The 19,510-nt window shown below is 45.5% G+C and overlaps 1 protein-coding gene across 1 annotated transcript in view; it reads right to left on the bottom strand.

Annotated features, from left to right (window-relative positions):
- Nucleotides 1–3,553: 3,553 nt before the first annotated feature.
- CDHR3 (cadherin related family member 3) overlaps nt 3,554–19,510 on the bottom strand; it is a 65,213-nt gene continuing 49,256 nt past the window's right edge. The window contains exons 19-22 of the mRNA XM_065581946.1: nt 17,020–17,068; nt 14,040–14,140; nt 12,771–12,819; nt 3,554–6,049 (exon numbers count right to left, since the gene is read on the bottom strand). Of these exons, the coding sequence (XP_065438018.1) occupies nt 5,796–6,049; nt 12,771–12,819; nt 14,040–14,140; nt 17,020–17,068 (453 nt within the window). The 3' untranslated portion in view covers nt 3,554–5,795. The remainder of the gene's footprint in view (nt 6,050–12,770; nt 12,820–14,039; nt 14,141–17,019; nt 17,069–19,510) is intronic.

Genomic DNA, 19,510 nt, shown 5'->3' with positions numbered 1-19,510 from the left:
AACACTAATTAATCTGCTTTTTGGCAAAGAGAGCTACATATTTGTTCTTAAAAGGACATTTAAAATTGCAGACAGAGAAACAAAATGACTATTGCTGATTAAATCATAGAATCATAGACGTAGGGCTGAAGGGACCTCAAGAAGTCACCAAGACCACTCCCCTGTACTTTTGCAGGACCAAGTAAACCCAGACCATCCCTAACAGGTGTTTTTCCAACTTGTTTTTAAAAGCTTCCAATGACCAGGATTTCACAACCTCCCTTGGAAGCCTATTCCAGAGCTTAACTAGCCTTATAAGAATTGCCGTACTGGGTCAGACCAAAGGTCCATTCAGCCCAGTATCCTGTCTACCGACAGTGGCCAATGCCAGGGTGCCCCAGAGGGAGTGAACCTAACAGGTAATGATCAAGTGATCTCTCTCCTGCCATCCATCTCCACCCTCTGACAAACTGAGTCTAGGGACACCATTCCTTACCCATCCTGACTAATAGCCATTAATGGACTTAACCTCCATGAATTTATCTAGTTCTCTTTTAAAACCTGTTATAGTCCTGCCTTCACAACCTCCTCAGGCAAAGAATTCCACAGGTTGACTATGCGCTGTGTGAAGAAAAACTTCCTTTTATTTGTTTTAAACCTGCTGCCCATTAATTTCATTTGGAGGCCCCTAGTTCTTATATTATGGGAACAAGTAAATAACTTTTCCTTATTCACTTTCTCCACATCACTCATGATCATACCTCTATCATATCCCCCCTTATAGTTAGAAAGTTTTTCCTAATATCCAACCTAAATCTCCCTACCTGCAATTAAGCTCATTACTTCTTGTCCTATATTCAATGGACATGGAGAACAATTGATCACTGTCCTTTTTATAACAGCCCTTAAGATACTAATAGACTGTTATCAGGTTTCCCCTCAATCTTCTTTTCTCAAGACTAAACATGCCCAATTGTTTTCAACCTTTCTTCATAGGTGAGGTTTTCTAGAGCTTTTAGCATTTTTGTTGCTCGTCTCTAGACTGTCTCCAATTTGTCCACATCCTTCCTTAACGGCGGTGCCCAGAATTGGACACAGTACTCCAGCTGGGAGTATTTGGCAAGCGGGCAAGGTAGTTAATGTGATCATCATCATTTTTTTTTTTTTTTTTTTTTTTTAAGATCAGCAAATAAATAACACTAGCTATGAGGTCCAAAAGGTCACTTCTGAGTAGACTACTATGGCCAGACACATTTCAAACAGACCATGGACAAAAACAGTAAAGGCATTTTTGCATTCCTTGAAAATTATAGTTATTTGGCCAGCAGCAAGCTGAGATTTATCATGTTTGTATTATAAATAATATTTGCATTAACCATGACAGTGAAGTATTTATGGGTTATAAAAGACCAAAAAATCTGCTAAGATGACCACAAACAAACTGTAAATCCTCATCAGGAGAACTAATTTGTGCTCTTATTAGAACAACATTTGCAACTTATATAACAAGTTTAATCCAAAGTTCTCAAAGCACTTCAGCGACATGAATTAAACCACACAATATTCCTGTAAGATATCACCATACTTAGCTTGGAGATCAGGAAACAGAGGCACAATGACTCAAAGCCCAGTGCAAAATTATTGTAATAAAATAGCAAGACTCTCATTGATTTCAGTGGGTGTTGGATCAGAGCTTGTGCATGATCACAGTAAATCACTGGTCAGGAGCTCTGACTCCCATTTCCCACTACTCTAGCCATTAGATCCCACTTCTTCTCACTGTAATGTCTTGTAGCTGCAATCAATGGTATCTGTCAGAAATAAATTGTGGTAGAAGCTTCCCTCCACCCGCTTATACCATATCTATCACTGTGTATATTAATAAATGTGTAAGGTCAAAAGCGGCAATTACAATAATCTAAATTGACATCCTGCACAGCACAGGCCATAGAATTTCAACCAGTAATTCCCACAGCAAGCCCATAACTTGTGGTTGAGCTAGAGTATATCTTCTAGAAAGAGACACACTCTTGATTTAAAGACTTTGAGTGATGAAAAATCTGTCACATCCTGAAGTAAATTGCTCCAATCATTAATTAATGTCACTGTTAAAAAATTGCACTTTAATCCTAGTTTGTTTGTCTAGCTTTAGCTTCCAGTCATTGGCTCTGTAATATCCGAATGCCTCCCAAATAGAATACGAGGATTAGTCCAACATGTAGACTAGATGTCTTCCTCCTCCCCAAAATGTGGCTAGAAGCTTTATTACATAGTGTATTGTATATTATTAAGGTGTATACCTCTTCTCTTCATTCTACTGCCTTAGCCTTAGAACTTTTGCTGTGGCAAAGATAGGCAAGAGAAGTGGATTTTCCATTTTTTTCCTGAAAGTGGGGAGACCCATGGTCATTCTCAACTCCTCCCAGCAGGGAGGGAGTTCCATAGCACTGGGCCAGCTGCTGGAAAAAGCTCTGTTCCCTTGGTTGACAATTTCATAATCCCAATGAAACTTAGCTCCTGAAGGAACTTGGGGTTCCCGAGGCATTTTTATGTAGCTTGGTCCATGGTCATGGAAGTCCTTAAAGATGAGGACCAAGTTGAAGTGTCTATGGAGTGTTCTATGTGGAGCCAGTGTAGTGAGCAGAGTACTGGGAGGAGGTATGTTCAGCAACCATGGTGGCTAAGGATGCTGTATTCTAGAGCAGTTGGAGCATTATGGTCAGTTCACTCGTTCCCACATACAGTGAGCTGCATGGAACTCACAAAGGCAGGCCTTCCACTGTGCCCAAGTCATGGCCCAGCAGTATGGGGCCAAACCTCAAACCAACCTCAGATGGCAGGAGGAGTCCCGGGAGCCATAGCTTGTAGTTTCCAATAGCAGTGGAGGGTCAAGCAGAACCCCAAGCTTTGACTATTTGGGGAATCTCTAAAAAGGGGGAGCTGCTGTTTTGGTGACTAAACCTTCAAAACATTTATGGCTTCCCACCAACACAATTCTGTCTCACTCGAACCAAGTTTCAGTCTGCTGCTTTTCATGCAGTTGCTTATCTAGGCAATGGGGTATATGGGTGATGGTTCTATTAGTGGGGGAGGTAAGCAAGACAGAGCTGGGTGTCATCCGTGTTGCTGTTGCAAGCATAATTTTTGACAATTTTCTCCCTAAAATGGAGGAGTCATGTGGTTCAGGCACCGGACTAGGCACCAGGAGAGCTGAGTTTTACCCCCAGCTTTGCCACAGGCTTTCTGAGTGATGCTAGGAGCTATTTGTGCCTCAGTTTCTCCATATGTAAAGGGGGATAATGATTCCCTACCTTTCAAAGGTGATGTGCGGGACATTCAGAAACTATAGTGATGAGCACCATAGGCATGCCAATAAGGGCATACTGAAAAGTGCAGGCTGTCTTCTTATAATAAGTATAATGCAATTCATGTCTGTGCGTGATGAAGATTTTGAAGTTTCTTTACCCACAGGTGTACCTGTCACTGATATCTCTGAACCATGCTGATGAAAAGATAAGTTACAATGCCTGTACCAGTTACTGCAACACTTCTTACTACTCTGGAAAGCCGCTCATGCAGAAGAAATGGGATGTATTTTATTTACATGAAACCACTACAAACAATAGACTGGAGCTCTGAATAGGTGACTAGTAATGTTGGTGCTCAAGGGTCAAGCAACACTATAACAACCAGCACAGACACAGTAACTGGTAACATGCCCAGACTGTGCAAAGACAGTGAATCACTCTTTCCTATCTCTAGCATTGTGTTATTAAAGATAAATTGGGTTTCTAATTGCTAAGTGAAATATTGTCATGATTGAAGAGCCTTTCCCTGCTTTCTTCTTTTCCAATTGCAGTTGGTGTTTCCTAATAAAATAGTTCATGAGCCAAACCCCTCCCAGGCCCTCAGAAGCAGTGTGCTAATGCAACACCACAAGGTACAGCCTTACAATTAGTAGGAACCCAACCAATGAAGTTGTCATAGCTCTTCCACTGCAAGGGAATTGAATCAAGTCTTGTGTGCTTTCCCAGTCAGTCCTGGAAAATCAGACTGTTGTTACTAGATTTGGATCTGAAATAAGGGTAGTCCCATAACACGGTACAGACTGACACACCGGAAAAGTTAAGATCAAATAAAATTAGAATTTAAGATCCTCACCTAACTGAAGCCCAAACATTTTCTGCTGCCATTGAGCTGATCAGATCATTCCCACTGTATTTTAAAAAAAAAAGAGCAGAGGATTTCTGAAAATTAATTCATTATTCATAAATATTTTTGTTTGCAAACTAGCAATTTCTTGCAATGATGTAACACTTTTTTTCCTGTTTCAGTATTGTGCACAGCATAAACATCATACATTATCACAGTAGACCAGTTATATTGTAACATACATTGTGAAATCATTTTTCTTCTGGGTATATTCAGCTTGATTGTGCAAAATACAAAAAGCACAGAACATGATGAAATTGAACAGTAATAAAGTTACAAAAGCAAAATAAACTATGAACTGTAATGGAGGACCTAATACAATAAAAGAAGCTAGGGATTTTTCCATTCAAAAATATTTTCCAAAATATATTCATTTCTTAGTCACAAAGGATGGGGTACAGATAAAAATCATGTGTGAAAAGCACTTAGCTCTTACCAACAAAATACTAGACTATTTAAACTGAATGTGTAAATTCTAACTTACATTTCTTTCTTTATGATGATGATTTTCTTTTAGCTGCTCACTCAGTTTGGACAATGAAACAAACTTGTTCAGTTTCCTAGCCTTTTTTTTTTTTTTTTAATATATATAATCAGCTTCATTTTGTGCTTTTCTGGCATTTTTAGATGAGCTCAGGGCTTTTGTATTTGGGACTCCTCCGCCATGGCAGAGAAAAGTTCAGATCAAGACACAAACTTGTTTCCACTTTAATTCATAAAAACTTGTTCACATTTACATCCCCAACCCGCCATCATTTTAATGCAATTCTGGGTGCAATTCTGCCTTTCGGGTACTGGCACAGGGTGAGGCAGAAGGGAGGGACAACGCTTTCTGAATCTCTCTCTCACGCATGCATGTAACACCACCAGACCACTGTTGTCGGCGGACGGGATTGAACGGGGGACCTCTTGCGCTAAATGCATGAGCCGCTACTGCATGAGCTAAAAGCCATATGCCCCTTAGCTAAGGCTGTAGAGCAGACTCATTAATCTCTCTCTCTAAGTGGTCACGGTGCCAGTAGATGGGAAAGAACATCACACCCAGGAGGTGTGTGGGTTACACACATGCACACTCACACTCACAGAGTGTGCCATCCCTTCTGTGGCCATGGCCTCACCTCCCGCCCAACCTTTTTGGGGTGGCTCATACTTCTAGCCGCATTAGCCAACAGTCTTTGTGTTGTGGGGAGCATGAGGATTGCATTTATGGTTTGGTCCTATGTGAAGTGACACACAGGGGAATGGGAAAGCTCATTGTACCCTTCCCTCTTTTTCCCAAGTTCACACATCCACACAGGCGCAGGGACAACGTGGCCCTACATTTGGGTGTAATTTACATGGTATTGTCCATTTTCCACATCCCACACACTAAGAAAGGCATTGAGTAAGAAGCACAAGCCCCTCTTGTCTGTGGAATCTGTTAATGTTGTAGTGACGGGGTGAAGGTTTTGGGATGGCTCCCAAAAGCTTCACACCATATTCTTTAAGGCTGGTTTTGGCTGTAACTGGGGGTATATTTTGGGAGAGGGGACTGGTGACCTGCCTGGTGAGGATGATCCCCTGCCCCCAGCTCCATCTTTTGGCTTGTGTAATTTCAGGCTATCCTAGCTAGAAGTTTCTGCCTTCCCTTCTGAGGGCTTTGTTGCCATGTTATTCTCTGCTGTCAGCTCTCTGCCAGTTGTTCCAGCTTCTTGCTTGCTTGCAGTCCTCATTCTGTCTTTCCCTTCACTGCTGTTTGCTGGGACAGTTGAAATTACCTGTGCAAGCGGATCCTTTATTCCTGGCTCCACTGACTCCTTTGTATCTTTCCATCTTCGGGCGCCAGATTTTGAATTGTATTCATACATTTTGCCAGTGACTGGGTAGGGGGAAAAACACAAACAGTTAAACTATTTCTCCTTTTAGCAGACCAATGGGAGGAAGTTCCCCTCAGTGTGTCAGTTAGCAAGGAGTAAATCTCATCAAAAGGTCTGGCAGCTCCAGTCAGTTTGGCAAGCCCAACTTCTTCATCTAAGTCCTAGATTTGCTATTTTAACTATACAGGTATAGTAAAGCAGCAAAACTCCACTACTGTGGATTCAGTTATAGAGGTGCGGAGGTGTAATTATAGGCAATGCCCCTCGTTCCCCTGGTCCCGTGTCACCTTAACAAGTAAGAAGTAATTTAAACAATAAAGTAATCACACTGGACACCAGGAAATTTCTCTACAGATCTGTGGAGAGAAAATGAGCTGAAGTAGTGGATGCCTGTTTCCAGTGTACAAGAGAAGAGTCACTATTAAAGTCTACAGAGGGCTATAAGTACTTTCGAACAAAGCACTATTGCACAGTGCACTAAAGTACCAAAGATTTGAGACTACAGGATCTGTAACTATGAGTTCCCCCAGCAGGTAAACAGAGAGAACACATTGTTCCATTATCTTTCACTGCAGTATAGAGCATCTGTCAGGGAAAAAGCATTCTAGGCAAATTATAAGTCAATGAATAGGCCAGATTTTGGGGATGTCAGATCTCTGAGCCTGGGGTCAACTTGGACCAACTAACCTAAGTTTAAAGGTGTTAAACAATGTCTACAATAGATGCCATGTGGTGTTTCAAATTGTTTTTTCAAATAGGTTTGCTACCTCGAAGTAGCTAACTATCACACACACAGTCTTTCCTAGTCTAGATAATAGTGTGTTTAAGGGCTGGTCTACACTACATTGTTATACCAGGATATGTACATCGGTAAAGGGTGTGGTTTGTTGTTTTTTTAAACCAATAAACTACAACAAGCCCTAGTGTGGACACAGCTATAACCTTATAAAAATGTCTAATACTGGTATAGCTTATTCATCTTCCTAAACCTGGTGCCCAGCTGGAAATGTTTTTCAAGAAGGGAACTGAAACTATAAAAAGGAGGGACAAACACCCTAAGGCACCCCTCTCTCTTCCTACCCATCGCATTCATGGTACCTGAAGCGACAAAAGAAGCATTCATTGGGCGCTGGGAAAAGGGAACCTGACCTAAGAAGTGTGTCTGGCAGGGTGCAGGTACATGTAGACACTCTGGGTGTGGTTTGCATGCTGGAAGGCTGTTTGTGAGTGGTCCAGGTTGGAGCTACTTCAGCAAGGCATTGTAAGGCACCCAAGATTGCAGGGCAGGGGTGACACAGCTGCTCATTAGTCTGGATTGTACCCTGGTATGTCACAGGTGGAGATTCCAGTACCAGGTTTACCATGGTGCCAGTCCACGCTCCAAAGGGGCCCCGGCCTGGCCTGCTCTTCTCCTCCCCCCACTCTCTCATGAGGGGGACAGCGGGCAGAAGCTTGGTCCTGCCGGCTCCTGTTGCAGGGCAGGCTCCGCCTCTTCCCCAGAGCGTGCTGCGTTCCTGCCCCCTCCCTCTCCCTCCCAGCGCTTCCCCCGCTGCCGAACAGCTGTTCGCTGGTGCGAGGGAGGGGGAGGAGCGGGGCTGCAGCACGTTTGCCGCTCTGGGGAGGTGGCAGAGAAGAGGCAGGGGTGGGGCCTTGGGGAAGGGGGTGGAATCGAGGCATACCACTCAGGGCAGGGGGCTGGGAGCACCCTCACACTCCCAGCCCTCTGCCCTGACTCCTGCACCACCATGCCCTGAATTCTGCACCCCCCCACATTCCCACATGCACCCCTTGCACCAAACAGGAGCTGCCCCAGGTAAGCACTCCACACCCCAACCTCCTGCCCCAACCCTGAGCCCCGTCCCTCATCCTAACTCCTGGCCAGACTCTGCACCCCTGTCAGCCATTCTCTGTGCAGACAGCATCACACCTGCCTAGGGCTCTGCAACAATCACACAACCTTATCCCACCACCTAGATACTTAAGAAATGCATAGGGGAAACTGAGGCACCAACACAGTATTCAGAGAAAACATTAAGAACATTCCAACTTCATCACACTGGAGGAGGGGCAGCTCAGTGCAGAGAGAGATGAAGAGAATGGGCTAGAATCAGGGAGAAGGTAGGTACCCACTCTATGTGGGCAGGGATGGGGGGGAATCCTGTTTACCCCCTTCCCAGCCCTGCTGCACTTGCAGTTTACCCCCAGCCCCTTCCTTGCTCCAGGGACCAACCCTAGCTCCTGCCCAGCTGTGCTTTTGCCCCCGGCCCCTGCCTTGCTCCAGTCAGCAAGAACTAATCCTCCCATCAGGGCTGGCACTTCCATTTAGGCGACCGCGCCAGGATTTGGGGGGCGGCATTTTGGGGGGCACGCAACAATTTGGCAGCAGGGGGTCCTTCTGCGCTCCGGGTCTTTGGCGGCAATTCTGTGGCGGGTCCTTCACTCCTCCGGGACCCGCCGCCGAAGTGCCCCGAAGACCGGGAGCGCGGAAGGACCCCTCCGCCGCAGAATTGCCGACGACGACCGGGAGCGCGGAAGGACCCCCACCTAGGGCGCCAAAAACCCTGGCGCCGCTCCTGCCTCCCACCATGCCCCACTGTGCTCATCTTGCCCCTGGCCCCTGCCTTGCTCCATCTGGGGACCAATCCTTTCCCCCCACACCACGCCCCGCTGTCAGGGTGGATAAAAATCAATGATTTTTTAAAAAAAATCAAAAAATCGGATTTTTAAAATTTAAATTGGATTTTTTTGATAAAATGCTCTTTGAGGAAAAAAAACTATCTAAAGCTAGTTTTAATTTAGATACATTATAGCTCATCATGGAATAGGAATTATAAATTCTAATTCTATAGTATGAGACAATATATTTATGTAATGTTTAAGAAAAGTTTTGTAAATGAGTTCTCATAGTTCATGGATTAGGGTCCCAATCCTATGGGGTTCCACAGGCTTCTGTATAGATTATTTAGGTTAATCTTTCTATCTACCCAATGGGACTCAGTGCTCAGTCTAGAAGATACCATCAGAGATGCTTAGTTTTGCAGTTCTCAAACTGGATTTGTGTCTCCAGAGGTAACATGCTTGTTAACAGCAAAAATGTTTGAAAATAAATAAATAAATATATAGAGGTGATAAATAACAGACCTCAACTCTATTGTCCCTCTGCAAATTTGTGTACACAGAGTCAATCCCTTACCTCTCTCTAAAAGTGAAAACTTTCAAAAAGTTCAATGAATAGAAGATTGTTGGGGGCGGAATAGATCTGGACAAGGAGAAGAAGTCTGGAGATAAATGTGAGAAGCGAGGGCCATATGCTTTTTTGTTAAAATATTATGTTTGCTGCTGAAGAAATACTTAACGTTGTTGTTTTAGTTAAATAAAACAATTTAAATGTCTGTCTGGTGATGTTCTCCTCCTAATACAACATGGGAAGAAAATCCTCCAAATATTAATGATTTACCGGTTGAATTGGAGATAGTTCACCTCCCAAAGACTTCATAAATATCTGCTTCAATTACCTTTTGTAAATGAAATAACCAAATAATCATTCATTTTCTAATATAGCTGTAAAACTAATCTGAAAATTTTTCAAAATAAATCACTGTTTAAAAATGTATAGTGTGTACCTTCTAAAAATGAAACCTACATCTATCTCTGAGTTGTGAAGAATAGGTCATAGGTCATATTTTCTAGACCATTAAACATTTTTGTTGCCTCTTCTGGACTTTCTCCAATTGGTGCACATTTTTCCAGCCTTTCTAGGCATTAAGGTATAGATCTCACAATGGCCACACATTTAGGCAGAAGATCAGTGCCACAGCTTTTGCCTCATCCTGTTGCGTCTAGCTTTTGCCTCAGTTTTTCACTCTTCTTGTCTGTCCTACTGTGTTTCTGAGAGGCAGCCTGACCCATAGGTTCTCCTGTGTTATACAGTCAATAATCCCTAGATGCAGCGGCACCAAGTGCATTTCTGCTGCATGAGATGAAGGTGGGCTCACAGCAGCTGTGCAGAAGGGAGACCCATTGACCCTTGCTGTGCCTCCCCGTGCAGATTTTGGAGGTAGCATCAATACATCTACTCCTAATCCACTGGCCTGCCTCCTGAATGTGGGAGAGGAGTGCAACTGCCACAGGGATTCCTGCAGCCCTAGCACTACAATCGCTGTCATGGAGCAATCCTGCTACCCCTCCACACACGGGGGGAGGGGAGGAGATTCCTCCCCACTCCCTGTGATTTATTACAGGACTACTGCTTAAAAGTGGTCAGGCCTTGCCCCTCCCACCCCCGGCTCTGCCACATGTGAAACTTTAAACAAATGTAAAAATCTTGGGGGAGGGGTTTGCCCCTCCTGCAACCCTTCCACCTGGTGCCACTGCTTGGCAGGGGGAACAGGAGTTGCCCCATAATGCATATTCTCTCTGTATATTCAGTGTACATGCTTTCAAGATATTTAGATATCTTAGCTCATTTACAAATGTTACTAGGGCATTGGCATGATTTTCATAACCTATGAACATAAGAATGGCCATACTGGGTCAGACCAATGGTCCATCTAGCCCAGGATCCTGTCTTCTGACTGTGCCAGTGCCAGATGCTTCAGAGGGAGTGAACAGAACAGGGCACTTTGTTGTGTGATCCACCCCCTGTCACGCAGTCCCAGCTTCTGGCACTTGAGGCTTAGGATACCCAGCACCTGGGGTTGCATCCAGTAGCGTAGCTAGTGGGGTGCAGGGGAAGCAGCCGCTTCCCCTCATCACATTTTTTAAAAGCGGTGCCTGAGCAGGGCCGGCCGCACCTAAAAGGGCCCCGCAGCTGTCCACCCCTCCCCTAGCTCACTTCCCCCTCCTCCCCTCCCCTGAATCAGATGGTCGTAGGAAGTCTGAAAACAAGCAGGGGGAGGCTGGCAGCAGCAGGTAAGCTGGGGCGGGGCGGGGGGGACACGAGGAGGAGGGCTCCGAGGAGACGCGGGGCGGCCCAGTCCGGCCCTGGCTGAGCGGCTCCCTTCAGCCCCGGCCAAGCGGCTCCAGCCCTGGCCGGCCCCAGTAGCTACGGCTTGGCTCGGGCCCAGGGAACTGGCCCCGGGCAAGCACGCTGGCCCCGGCCCCGGCCCCGGCCCCGGCCCTGTCCAAGTGGTGCCGGCTGAGCACCCCCGGCTCCGGCGGCTCCGGCTGAGTGCACTGGCCCGGTCCCGGCCCTGGCCGAGCAGCGCTGGCCGAGCACCCCCGGCCCCGGCGGCTCCAGCCCCAGTGGCTCTGGGCCGGCTCGGCTTGGGCCCCGGGGCGCTGGCCCCAGCCCCGGCCCCAGCCCCAGTGGCTCCGGCCCAGTCCCAGCCCTGGCCGAGCGGCACCGGCTGAGCACCCCCGGCCGCAGCGGCTCCGGCCCGGCTCAGGCCCCAGGGCAGTGGCCCTGGTTCTCGGAATGGGGCCGGAGCTGTGCGGCTCTCCCCCCCCACCATGAGGAGCCCTCCGGCGTCCCCGAAGGCTGTGCCTGCTGCTCCGCCGGGGGGAGCAGCCAGTCCCAGCTAGCCCTCGTCACCAGCCCGCTCTGCTTGAGCCCCTGCTGGGGAGGAAGGACAGTGAGCCCGGCACTTGCTCCCAGCCCAGGAGGAGACGAGCTGGAAGGAAGCTCCCCGCCCGAGCCACAGGGACAGACTCTGTTCCCCGTGGGGAGCCGGCTCCTAGGTCGTGCCAGACTCAGCGGGAAGCAGCAGGGCCAGGTCGCACCCGGCCCCCTCCCCCCGGACCAAGCCCCTCCGAGGGGGGGGGGCGCAGCATGGCCGCAGCGTGGCTGGAGGAGCCGGGGGGGGGGCGCGGAGTGGCCAGAGGAGGAGCCGGGGGGGGGCGCCTTTTTTATGTTTGCTCCCCCTGCACTTAGGACCTGGCTATGCCACTGGTTGCATCCCTGAACATCTTAGGTAATAGCCATCGATGGACCTATTCTATATGCACTTATCTAATTCAATTTTTAACCCAGTTATATTTTTGGCCTTCATAACATCCCCGGCAATGAGTTCCACAGGTTTGTTGTGTCAAGAAGTTCTTCCTTATGTTTGTTTTAAACCTGCTGCCTCTTAATTTCATTGGGTGACCCTTTGTTCTTGTGTTTATGTGAAGAAATAATATTTCTGTATTCACTTTCTCCACACCTTGCATGACTTTATCGACCTCTATCATATCGCCCCTTATTCATCTCTTTTCCAAACTGAAAAGTTCCAGTCTTATTAATTTCTCCTCATATGGAAGCTGTTCCATTCCCCTAATCATTCTTATTGCCTTTCTCTGTAACTTTTCCAATTCCAATATAGCTTTTTTGAGACTGGGCAACAAGAACTGCATACAGTATTCAAGGGGTGCGCGTGCCATATATTTACATAGTAGCATTATATTTTCTGTCTTATTATGTATCCCTTATTAATGGCTCCTAACATTGTTAGCTTTATTGACTACCGCTGCGCATTGAGCAGATGTTTTCAGAGAACTATCCACAATGACGTCAAGCTCTCTTTCTTGAGTGGAATAGCTAATTTAGAAGACCCCATCATTTTATATGTATAGCTGGGTTTATATTTTCCATGCATTTATCAGCATTGACTTGAAATGTGACTCCCATTCTCTTTGGAAACAAGAAGCCTTAAATATGAAATGCAAATATCTAACCAAAGTTAAACTGGATTGGTTACCTTATTTCAAGCCAAACATTTAAATTTACTTTTAATTTTTCTTTACCTGGATCTCTGGCTTCTCCATCAAAGACAATGTTTATCTTGGTCATTTCCTATGAAGAGACACACAATGTGAAATTAAGCCTGTAAAATAATTAAAGGAGGAGGAGAAGCAGTGACTTGGACATTTTTACCTACATGGATTGAAGCAGATTTATATGACCCACATGTTGCATTAGGGTGAGTTTAATCAGACCTGGCAACAAAAGCCATTGTGGCTTATGGTGTTGCTACCAAATGTTCAAAGGAGAATTAATCGGTTCTGACATGCTAAATGACTCCAAAAATGCAGTCACAAGAGGGGCATTTCCAGTAGAGAAGGGGTTTGGGAATTCCTTATGGCAGAGCAAAGTTCAAATCAAGATACACACTTGTTTCCATTCTAATTCGTAAAAACTGTGAAAACCCTTGTCCACATTTACAAACCCCTCTCCCCGTTATTTTATTGCAATCAAAGGGTGCAATTCTGCCTTTCAGTTCTGGCCCATGTTGATGCAGAATGGAGGCATGACGTTTTCTGGAGAGAGAGAGCGCGCGCACACACACATATACATACAACGTGCCAGCTTCTACTCTATTTACGGACGTGTAGCATATATCCCTTCTGTGGCCAGAGGCTCACCTCCTGCCCACCGTTTCTGGGATAGCTCATACTTCTAGCTGCATTAGCCAACAGTCTTTGTGTTGTGGGGAGCATGAGGATTGCATTTATGGTTTGGTCCTATGTGGAGTGACACACAGGGGAATGGAGAAGCTCATTGTACCCTTCCCTCTTCCCCCAAGTTCATGCACCCACACAGGTACAGGGACAACGTGGCCCTACATTTGGGTGTAATTTACATGGTACTGTCCATTTTCCCTCACAACTAACAAAAGTGTTGAGTAAGAAGCACAAGCCCCTCTTGTCTGTGGAATCTGTTAATACTGTAGTGCCTGGGTGAAGGTTTTCCCATGGAGCACACAGTTGGGATGGCTCCCAAAAGCTTCACACCACATTCTTTAAGGCTGGTTTTGGCTGTAACTGGGGGTATATTTTGGGAGAGGGGACTGGTGACCTGCCTGGTGAGGATGATCCCCTGCCCCCAGCTCCATCTTTTGACTTGTATAATTTCAGGCTATCCTGGCTAGAAGTTTCTGCCTTCCCTTCTGAGGGCTTTGTTGCCATGTTATTCTCTGCTGTCAGCTCTCTGCCAGTTGTTCCAGCTTCTTGCTTGCTTGCAGTCCTCATTCTGTCTTTCCCTTCACTGCTGTTTGCTGGGGCAGTTGAAATTACCTGTGCAAGCGGATCCGTTATTCCTGGCTCCACTGACTCCTTTGTATCTTTCCATCTTCGGGCGCCAGATTTTGAATTGTATTCATACATTTTGCCAGTTACTGGGTAGGGGGAAAAACACAAACAGTTAAACTATTTCTCCTTTTAGCAGACCAATGGAAGGAAGTCCCCTCGGTGTGTCAGTTAGCAAGGAGTAAATCTCATCAAAAGGTCTGGCAGCTCCAGTCAGTTTGGCAAGCCCAACTTCTTCATCTAAGTCCTAGATTTGCTATTTTAACTATACAGGTATAGTAAAGCAGCAAAACTCCTCTACTGTGGATTCAGTTAGAGAGGTGTGGAAGTGATTATCCTGGTTCACGAAGATGAGTAAGCTATACCAGTATAAGGCACCTTTATAAGGTTATAGCTGTGTCCACACTAGGGCTTGTAGTAGTTTATTGGTTTAAAAAAATCCCCACCCCCCTAACTGATGTAGATATCCTGGTATAGACCAGCCCTAAAACACACTATTGTCTAGACTAGGAAAGACTCTGTGTGTGATAGGTTTGCTACCTCGAAGTAGCTAACTATTTGAAAAAACAATTTGAAACAGCACATGGCATTTATTGTAGACATCGTTTAACATCTTTAAACTCAGGTTAGTTGGTCCAAGTTGACCCCAGGCTCAGATATCTGGCATCCCCAAAGAGCTGGGGGAACTCATAGTTACAGATCCTGCAGTCTCAAATCTTTTTGGTTACTTTAGTGTACTGTGCAATAGTGTTTTGTTAGAAAGTACTTATAGCCCTCTGTAGACTTTAATAGTGACTCTTCTCTTGTACACTGGAAACAGGCATCCACTACTTCAGCTCATTTACTCTCCAAAGATCTGTAGAGAAATGTCCTGGTGTCCAGTGTGATTACTTTATTGTCTAAATTACTCCTTACTTGTTAAGTGGACAAGGGACATGGGCAACTAGGGGCAATGCCTATAATTAATTAAACATTATTTTTACCAGGTACTGTGAGACAAAAAGACTTAAGAATTGGAGAGAGAAGTGGAGGTTCTATGCTATAGTTAGTATCAGGATTGATGGATCCTGACACAGTGTAATTTGGGCAATTAAAGATAAAATTGGATCTCTCCTCACATGATTTGTATGGCTACTTACAGATTAGGCACTTCAGAATAGAAAAGAATAAGGAATGTCTAATAGCCCTAGATGTAGTTACCAGCACAAAAGGTGCTGAGGAGATAGCCCGAAAATGGGTATGGGCTGTCATGCAAGGTTTAATTATTGCACCAGTGGAGTTTGCAGGACACCTGACCCAGCTCCTCTTGAGTCAGCTGAACTGAGCACTTATGAATCCAAGTCTGGCAGATGGGATGTTGTTGCACTGTTCCCATGATGTGCTAATTCATCCCAAAAGAGCACTCACTCTGGGAATAACCCCAGTCTGCGTGGCAGGTCTCATTCTCACCAGCACGTGCCTGCCCATGCTCTGAGGATGACTTCCCAGAACTCTTCTGAGATACTAATGTCCCCAATACAGCCAACCTCCTCAAGGCTGCAGGAACGCGCTTCTAGGGAGCACACACATCTCTGCTGCCCCTGCAACGTTGTACTGCAACATAACGCTTAAGTCATGGCATAGCACAAATGTCATCACACTGTGGTGCATTTCAGATCCTCTGAATTCTGTAGCTAGAGCCTGAGCCCAAACATCTTTGTATTCGTCACATTTAGATCTAACGTTTGTAGATATTGTTCTCAGAGCTATGTCAGTCCCAAGACATTACAAAGACAAGGTGGGTGAGGTCATATTTTTTATTGGACCAATTTCTGTTCGGGAGAGAGACAAGCTTTCGAGCTACGTGGAAAGAGGAAGAGCTCTGTGTAGCTTGAAAGCTTGTGTCTCTCACCAACAGAAGTTGGTCCAGTAAAAGATATTACTTCACCCACCTTGTTGCTTTAGAGCTAAGGCAGTAAGGAAAGCCTAAGGAAAGGACATGTCATGTATTTGTACACAACAGTTTTCATAACCTGTGAACATAAGACCAATGGTCCATCTAGCCCAGGATCCTGTCTTCTGACTGTGTCAGATGCTTCAGAGGGAGTGAACAGAACAGGGCACTTTATCGAGTGATCCACCCCCTGTTGCATCCCTGAACATCTTGGCTAAAAGCCATTGATGGATGTATCCTATATGAACTTATCTAATTCATTTTTTAACCCAGTTATACTTTTGGCCTTTATAACATCCCCTGGCAATGAGTTCCATAGGTTGACTGTGTGGTTGTGTGAAGAAGTTCTTCCTTATGTTTGTTTTAAACCTGCTGCCTATTAATTTCATTGGGTGACCCTTTGTTCTTGTATTTATGTGAAGAAATAACAACACTTTCTTATTCACTTTCTCCACACCATACATGATTTTATAGTTCTCTATCATATCACTCCTTATTCGTCTCTTTTCCAAACTGAAAAGTCCCAGTCTTATTAATCTTTCCTCATATGGAAGCTGTTCCATTCCCCTAATCATTTTTATTGCCCTTCTCTGTAATTTTTCCAATTCCAATATATCTTTTTTGAGACTGGGCGACCAGAACTACATACAGTATTCAAACTGGGTCATAGCTTTACATAGTAGGATTATGATATTTTCTGTCTTATTATCTATCCCTTGCTTTAATGGCTCCTAACATTGTTAGCTTTATTGACTACCGCTGCACATTGAGCAGATGTTTTCAGGGAACTGTCCACAATGACTCCAAGATCTTTCTTGAGTGGTAACAGGTAATTTAGAAGACCCCTTATTTTATATGAATAGCTGGGTTTATATTTTCCAGTGTGCATTACTGTGCATTTATCAACATTGTAACTCCCATTCTCCTTGGAATCAACAAGCCTTAAATGAAATCCAAATATCTAACCAGAGTTAAGGTAACCAATCCAGTTTATTTCAAGCCAAACATTTAAATTTACTTTTAATTTTTCCTTACCTGGATCTCTGGCTTCTCCATCAAAGACAGTGTTTATCTTGGTCATTTCCTATGAAGAGACACACAATGTGAAATCAAACCTGTGAAATAATTAAAGGAGGAGGAGAAGCAGTGACTTTTTTACCTACATGGATTGAAGCAGATTTATATGACCTGAATATTGCATTAGGGTGAGTTTAATCAGAACTGGCAACAAAAGCCATTGTGGCTAAGGGTGTTGCTACCAAATGTTCAACAGAGAATTAATAGGATCTGACCTGCTAAATGACTCCAAATGTCATGTTAGAAGCACACAAGTCTCTATTACCCTGGAATTAATCATGTCATTATCAGAACTAAAAGATTTAGAGCCTGAGCCCTGGTCTACACTACAGGGTTAGGTCGAATTTAGCCGCGTTGGGTCAATTTTATAATGACCGCGTCTACACAAGCAACCCCGTTCCGTCGACCTAAAGGGCTCTTAAAATCGATTTCTGTACTCCTCCCTGGCGAGGGGAGTAGTGCTAAAATCGACCTTGCTGGGTCAAATTTGGGGTAGTGCGGACGCAAATCGACATTATTGGCCTCCAGGAGCTATCCCAGAGTGCTCCAATGTGACCGTGCTGGACAGCACTTTCAACTCCGATGCACTAGCCAGGTATGCAGGAAAAGCCCCAACAACTTTTGAATTTCATTTCCTGTTTGGTCAGCATGGCGAGCTCAGCAGCACAGGTGACCATGCAGTCCCCCCAGAATCGCAAACAAGCTCCAGCATGGAGTGAACGGGAGACACTGGATCTGATTGCTGTATGGGGAGAAGAATCTGTGCAGGTAGAAATCCGATCAAAACAAAGAACTGCTAATATATATGCCAAAATTGCACAGGGCATGTTGGACAGAGGCTACAACAGGGACACACAGCAGTGCCGCGTGAAAGTCAAGGAGCTCAGACAAGCCTACCAAAAGACAAAGGAGGCAAATGGTCACTATGGGTCAGAGCCCCATACATGCCGCTTCTATGATCAACTGCATGGCATTCTAGAGGGGGACCCTACCACTACCCCACCACTGTCCATGGACACTTGCAAAGGGAGAGTCTCACACAACAGGGAGGAGGATTTTGTGGATGAGGAAGAGGAGGAGGAGGAGAATGTGCAGCAGGCAAGCAGTGAATCCGTTCTCCCCGGCAGCCAGGACCTTTCATCACCCTGGAGCCAATACCCTCCCAAGACGGGATCCCCAACCCTGAAGGCAGAGAAGGCACCTGTGGTGAGTGCAAATTTGTAACTACAGAACAGGGTTTAAAAGCAATAGTGTTTAATGTTTGATTTGCCCTGAAGAATTGGGATGCATTCGCGCCCAGTACAGCTACTAGAAAAGTCTTTTAACGTGTTTGGGGATGGAACAGGAATCCTCCAGGGACATCGCCATGAAGGTCTCCTGGAAGTACTCTGAAAGCCTTTGCAGAAGGTTTCTGGGGAGGGCTGCCTTATTTCGTCCTCCACGGTAGGACACTTTACCACTCAAGCCAGTAGCAAGTAGTCTGGAATCATTGCAGCACAAAGCATGGCAGCGAATGGTCTTGGGTTTTGGTCGCATTCAAGCAACATTCGGTCTATATCTTTCTGTGTTAGCCTCAGGAGAGTGATATCATTCATGGTCACCTGGTTGAAATAGGGGAATTTTTGTAAGGGAACAGTAAAAGGACCCCGTTCATCCTGGGCTGTTTGCGCTTGGCTAAAAGGGATCATCCCTGAAAATAGCCACACGGCAGGGGGAGGGGTGAAGGGATCATCCCATATAGCCACACGGAGGGGTGGGGGGAGCTGTGTGCTGCACATCCACCCGAAAACCGCAGCCCCTCCTTTTAAATGATAAACCCACCGGCATTGCTTGCTATGGGAAAGGAGGGTGCTGCAGTTTGAAAACATTCCCATATGTTAGAAGCCAACCCCATGTACCAAAAGGCTTACCATGGATGCCTGGAAACTGAATTCTGTTGCCCAGCCGTGTGTGATGTGTCACTATACCGGCAGGAGCTCAATATAAAAGGCAAAATGCGACCTTGTACGTAAAGCACATGTGCTGTCTGCTGTGAATTGGTTGATTCACTGTGAAAGAGTCTCCCTTTTGTTCTCAGAAATGTATCATCTTAAATTTTACTCTTCTTTTTATCCCCCCGCAGGTGCAAATGTTTCTATGCTCCCCCTATCATCTCCATCCCTGAGGTTATTGCAGATTAGAAGACGAAAAAAATGCACTCGCCATTTTCCAAGCTCATGCAGTCCTCCCGCACTGATAGGGCACAGCTGAATGCATGGAGGCATTCAGTGGCAAAGTCCAGGAAAGCATTAAGTGAGCACAGTGAGAAGAAGCAGGATGCAATGCTGAGGCTAATGGGGGGAGCAAATGGACATGCTCAGGCGTCTGGTGGAGCTGCAGGAAAGCCAACAAGAGCACATACTGCCGCTGCATCCACTGTACAACCGCCTGCCCTCTTCCCCAAATTCCA

The sequence above is a fragment of the Chrysemys picta genome, chromosome 1 (assembly GCF_011386835.1).
Source record: "Chrysemys picta bellii isolate R12L10 chromosome 1, ASM1138683v2, whole genome shotgun sequence".
NCBI classification, from domain to species: Eukaryota; Metazoa; Chordata; order Testudines; family Emydidae; genus Chrysemys; species Chrysemys picta.
Note: the sequence above shows the minus strand (reverse complement) of the source record. Positions and strands in the feature narration are given on the sequence as shown.